The sequence below is a fragment of the Spermophilus citellus genome (assembly GCF_964194105.1).
Source record: "Spermophilus citellus genome assembly, chromosome: X".
NCBI lineage: Eukaryota > Metazoa > Chordata > Mammalia > Rodentia > Sciuridae > Spermophilus > Spermophilus citellus.
Genome location: NC_138190.1, coordinates 13,247,181 through 13,253,444, shown reverse-complemented (window position 1 = coordinate 13,253,444; position 6,264 = coordinate 13,247,181). Strand labels below are relative to the sequence as shown.

The window sequence follows — 6,264 nt, the reverse complement described above, 5'->3', positions numbered from 1 at the left end:
AGATAAGGGAAATCTGCCAAAGGCTTTCCTGGGCTCTCAGTGCCTCACTGACGGCCACTGCCCTCACTCGCGCTCGTGCAGGCTGACTGCTGGAGCCCCTGGCACGCGGCAGCGGTCGTAGGGCGTGCTCGCGGCAACCGCAGGGCACGCGGGCCGGTCGCGGGGCGGGGGCGGGGCGGCGGTGGCGGTTGCGGGGCATGCGCGGCTCCGCGCGCGGCTTCTCAAAAATGGCGGCGGCGGTGTGAAGACCGGTGCCGGCTCGCGGGAGTAGTGTGACAGAATTTCGTTGCTGTCGAGGATGAGACCCGAGGTGCGTGGTGACTCTGGGCTCCGTGAGGAGCGGAGAAAGAGAGTTGTGGCGTCCGGATCCTGACCGTTGTCCCTGAGGCGCGGGGGGGGAGCCTTAGGCAGCGCGTCCCGCGCGAGGAACGCCCCCTCTACGCCCCTCCGGCGTCCCGCCTCAGCTGGGCCCCGCACCCCAGTCGCCCTCCCCTGGCGGCCTCCTCCCCGAGGCCAGGGCTCCTCTGATCCTCTCAGCGCGCTTCGCGAACCTCCCTGAGCAGCGCTCGCGCCGCCCCTCACACTTTCCCGGAGCCCCTTTGCTGGCGGCGGGCCCTTATTGCCTCTGGCGTTCCGGCGGCGGACGGCGGTCCCTCAGACGCCCGCTCGTCGACAGCGCTCTTAGCTGCTACCTCCTCGGGGGAGGTGGGGCCGGACTGGGGTCTGGGGACTCTGCGGATAGTTGGCGGAGCTCAGGGGCCAGGATGAGTTCGCGAGGTCTAGGTTCAGACGCGCCTTCCGGGACTTGTGAGATAACTTTTGGATTTTGTGAGGGAACGTCAGCCCGGAAGGATGCGCCTGTGGTGGGGAGCGGGCGCTGGTCCCGGTGCCAGGTGCGCGCCGCGGGGCTCCCAGCGGGGACTGGGTGCGCCAATCGTTCGCCTTCGAGGTGAAGCGGGACAGCATGGCGGGCGGGAGGGCGAGGGGGCTCCGAGCTTCTCTAGGGACCGCAAGGCGGCAGCGCTCCCCGAGTCACGGCTTGAGTCCAGGGACCACTGCTGCTGCCTTTTAAAAACAGCCCTGAAATGGTTCCTTATATTTCTTGCCTCTTTTTCACCTGGGTAGTGCTTGTGAATGGGAAGAGGCGGAAGGAGATCCAGGGGTATAGGGGAATTTGGTTGGTTTTATGCCGTGAGCCATGGACAGCTTCACCTTCTGAACCCTCTTGGCCTCCTCCCAGGCGTCTGGGCAGCTCTGTACTTCCTTCAATGGCTGAACCATATTCGTCTCCTCCTCATATTTGGGTAGCTCAGATATTAGCTTACAGGTTCCTATTTAAGAATATTGATTTTTTTAAAAGCTAAAACATTACAATTTGAAATTTGCCTGTGTTTTGAAAAATTAGAAGTCGAGCCCGTAGGCTTGCCTATAGGGTGACTTAAGAACACTTAGGGAGTGAATAGATCAGTTAGTAGAGGGAAACTGAGGCCGGGAAAATGTTTTGCTTATGATCAAATGATTTTCAGAATTATTGGAGATGCTGTTTTTCCTCTCCCAATTTCAGATCTGCTGCATTTTAATGTCTTCAGAGCTATTCATATTTCTGTTTTGAGGAAAGAGTATTTTAAGATGTACATCTGTGGAGTACAACTTCCTATGTTGAGCAGTTGTATTATAACAGTTCATACATGCATATTTCTTTTCAATAACTGCTTGGGAAGGTTTTTCAGTAATGACAATTTTTCCTTCCTTGCCATTTCTTTGCCTGAATTATTAAATAACGTTTTTCCAATGGTGAATGTTCTTTCAGGTTGTGATTTTGTATTTTAATGGGAGGAGTGTGGAAATAAGCTTTTGGAAGTGAGTCCAATTGGGATTTTTGAGAAAAGAGTGAGTTTATGAGCGCTCACCTGCTGTCTTGTATTTGTTCTGCTATAACTTTAAATAGTCTGAACTTAAAAAAAAAAAGACTTAAATACTGCTTAAAAATAGCTTTGAAGTGTTTGAATGTGTTTCATATATATATTGTGCACTTTCCCTCTTAACTCCAGAGAACCCGATTTATTTTGAAATTGATAGTTTGGGAGAAAAGATTAATGTAACTGGTACTGCATTGTGTGAGAGGATGCTTTAAAATGGATGATGTCATAAATGTACAAAGTACATGGGAATGGGTCTTAAAGAGATGGTATCAGTATTTCTTATGAGGCAGTTGGTCAGTCCTTTGGATTTACGGTTCAGTCAGTGCATCTTTATTAAGCACCTGTGCTGCCCTTAGTATGAGGTTCAGTTCAAGGAACATTTATTCAGAGCCTACCTACTGTTTTGTGTGCTAGTTTCTGGTGTTTAAGGCTTCCCACCAGTAGTTTATTCTTGAATATTTCAAAGTTATAACTAAGAAAATCACTATGAATGTAGAACAACTATTCCTTTTATTTAAAGGGCAAGCTCAGAGAGTCAATATTTTTGTCATAATTTTCTAAACAAAATTCTGTGAGTTACTTCTGACTTATGGGATCATAACTTTGTGCCTTTTCTATTATGATTATATAAAACTATACATTTTATGACAGGTTATTTTCTGGATCAGACGAATAACATTGCTTAGGTTTGTGGGAAAAATGAGTTGCTGGTATAAATTGAAATCAATACATGGGTTGGAGATGGGGTATTTTGTAATGTTAAGCAACTACACTTTTATGTCCAAGTAGTTTAGGCTATAACTAGATTTTTTTAACTTACTGATATTTATTTATTAAAAAATTTTTTGTAGTTCTAGGTGGATGGCATGCCTTTATTTTATTTGCTTATTTGTATGTAGTACTAAGGATCGAACTTAGTGCCTCACGTGCTAGGCGAGTGCTCTGCCACTGAGTTACAGCCCCAGCCCTTTAATTTACTGATATTTTAAGTACTTTTCTTCTTTGAAAATATTTCATAAATCTGAGTTCAAAAATAACAAGGGCTATGATGGTCAGCTATAAGCCAGATGTGACTCTCATTTTCTTTTGGGTTTGTTCCTTTTTAGCTGCTTGCCTGTTCCTCCCAGATGCTTCCTATAGCCCCTCTTCCTGCTCTGTTCTCTTTGCTGTTGGTGTCTGTTTCCGAATCAGCAAAATGGTCAGGGTAATCCTGTGTTCTCACTGAGAAATAATTGACAATGGTAAAGTGCCTTGAAAAGGCTGAGTAAATACCAAGTCTTTTGAATGAAAATGAGGAAAATCCAAATCTCAGTTTTAGCTTGAGCTCTTGAAGAGTGGGAGAGGAAAATTTCACTTGATATTTTATTGCCTCTCTCTTTGGACTAATATTGATTTGTAACTTTAGTAACTGGAACACTGGTGATGGGTGCAAGGGATCCTCTGTTATTTGAGTTATTGGTCACCTCCAGCCCTTTTTTGCCAGGTTCCCTGCCTGCCCTCCTCCTCCTGTTTATACTAGCTTTTGTTCTTGTTCCACTTGTACATGGAGTTTCAAGCTCATTTCTCTATTAGCTCCCCTACTTGGAAACTGCACTGTCTCCTCCTAGTTATATTACTGGTTTTGTGGATATACAAGAACAAAGTAAGCTCTGCCAGCTATCAGAGTTAGAGTTGTGAGCTCTAAGTCGTATGGAGACTTATCTGACATTGACAGGAGATATTTTGTGGTTTGGAGTGAGCTACAGCTCACTAAGAATTTCAGAACCATTTTATTGATGTCTGAGAATTAGTATATAATAGCTTAGAATTTGTTGCAATTGGTTGCAGAAACTGAAAACCTGGAAATGTTGAAAATGGCCAATGTTGGTGATTTTGAAAAGTTTACCTTCCCTGCTTGGAATCTTAATATTCATGATCTTTTTATCTTGGGAAAAGGAGATGAAAGAAAGCATTTCCATTTATCTTAGATAAAAATAGAATAATTAATTTATACCATGATATAAATACTTGCAAAATTTAGTGTTAAGTGTTTTCCAGGCTCTAACTAACTTGAGTTTTGGTTACTCTAAGAATAGAAATGCCTTTACTTCAGTAGCATCTCTTTTATAAAAAGGTAGCAGAGGTGGTAGTTCCTAAAATGGGGAAAACTAGAGAAAATGTTAGAAACTGTAAGATTTGGAATGAGCATATGCTCTTTGACTTTCATGAGTAAGACATTTTTAGTTTTATTTTACTTTTATGTTGTCTAGCATCTTGTAAACCTTGGTAACCATAGAAATAATAATAGTGGTAGTTTTTATGCTGTAATTAAACATGTCCCTAAACCTTTCTTTTACTTTCATTTTTTGGGCATGTAATGGAAAGATTTTAAATAAGAAGTGGGGATAATCTTAATGTGAAAAGTGAAAGTTTTTTTGTTCCCATAATAGTTTATATGAGGGTGTTTTTAAAGAGTTAAATAGAATATAAGCTCATTGAATCTTTATGTGTAAAGAGCTGGGAAACATTTGAAGATGGCGTTTGACTACTTACTATTCATGACTTGTGTTTATGGCCATGGTTCTGCCCCTTCCTAGGTTTATAGGAGCAAACTGTTCTAAGAGCGGAAATAGAGTACCCACCTTTTGTGGTAACGTGTCATTGTAAACTTGAGAAGGGACAGATATATTTTTACAATTCTAGGGCATTCCTTGAGGATATTTTCTTTTCTCCGGGAAAAGTTGGTGAGGCTCACTTTGTTTCTTGTCTTTAGAATATACATTTGATTTTTCTCAACTTCTTATGTCAAAAAATTCTCAAAAAGATGTCATTCCAGTGCAGAATTCCAAATAAACAGCTATGTTTGTTATGTACTTATTGCCTTGACATAGTTATTTAAGCATGTGTATTGGCATAATCCTTGCTTTTTGTTAATATTTGGTCGTTTTTCCTATCTTCCATCAGTTTTAGCTGATTTTGATTTCTTGGGCTGGGGTTGTGTGGCTCAGTGGGAGAGCGCTTGCCTCACACATGTGAAGCACTGGGTTAGATCCTCAGGACCACATAAAAATAAATAAAATAAAGGCATAAAAAAGATTTTGATTTCTTAAATTAAAACTGAATCAAATGTATTTCTTCAGTTCTCTGTATTCAGTGCCTCCGAATACAGTTGGAAATAGGTGCCCTTTGCTTTTGTTCTTTGCTGTTTTTTCTCTGAAAAATTTTGAAAAGCATTATTATTAAAAAGTATTTCAATACACATTAAATTTGTATGAAAAGTAATCAGGTTTAATTAGTTTTAAACTAACTTCGTAGAGTTTGATAATTGTTCAAACAAAAGTATCTTTGATACTGAGATAGCATCATTATTCACATCATTATTCACAGATAGTAATCAATAATGATAAATGCATTCATATATTGCTTGGTTTTTAGATTAATTTAGAAACTCTAATTTGGGATTTTTTTCCTGGTGAGATTTTGAGAAGTTATTCAAATATTTAAATGAGTAATTTGCTGACACCTGCCACATGTTTGAAGTATTGTCAGGGATGTTTAGTTTTCTGGTCACTTTAGATTGTGGTTTATTGCATGCTTTTCTGCAGTCTGTTGTCTAGTGGGGATTGTTGTTGTCATCATTTCCATTATTTCTTCTAGGACTGGTGTTAAAAACCATAAATCTAGACTGTGGTGATAATAGGAACAGGCTGTAACCTGATCCAGTTCTTTTGTCAAAATGTCCCACCATGAGCTGCCTGCAGTAAATTGACATGCCCTGCCATTAACTCCAGTCCTCCACAGATGTCTGTGGGCAGCAGGTCTTTGGGCAATTAGCCTGTGGCTGTTCTTTAAAACCTGAGGAATTTACAACTATAAACAGGGATTTTGGCAACCCTTGATTTGTCCTTCATTTCTCTTATTTTCTGACATAACATACTTCCTAACCACATATATAGCTCCCACATAAATCATTTTAGAATTGCAAGTGATTAATTATTGTAACCTGTAGTTTATAATTTTTTAGATAACTTAAAAATTCTTGAAAATAGTTGTCTTCTTAGATCTGTTTTGACACAGAAAAACATTAGTTTCTAATTCATTGGGGGCAGATTTTACTAAAACATAATTAAAATTACTCTTGTAGAAACCATAATTTCCCCCAGAAGTTTTGATTTGATAAATCCTTACAAACAAAGAATGTTCTTTCCTAATATTGATTACTCCCAATTAAGAGATAGATTTTTTTTTTAGAGAGAGAGAGAGAGAGAGAGAATTTTTTAAAAAATATTCTTTAGTTTTCGGCAGACACATCTTTATTTGTATGTGGTGCTGAGGATCGAACCCAGAGCTTTGCGCATGCCAG

At 40.8% G+C, this 6,264-nt stretch overlaps 1 protein-coding gene across 1 annotated transcript in view; it reads left to right on the top strand.

Annotated features, from left to right (window-relative positions):
* Positions 1-245: 245 nt before the first annotated feature.
* SCML2 (Scm polycomb group protein like 2) overlaps positions 246-6,264 on the top strand; it is a 64,391-nt gene continuing 58,372 nt past the window's right edge. Inside the window, exon 1 of the mRNA XM_081278141.1 lies at positions 246-310. Coding sequence (XP_081134267.1) covers positions 299-310 — 12 coding nt within the window. The 5' untranslated portion in view covers positions 246-298. The remainder of the gene's footprint in view (positions 311-6,264) is intronic.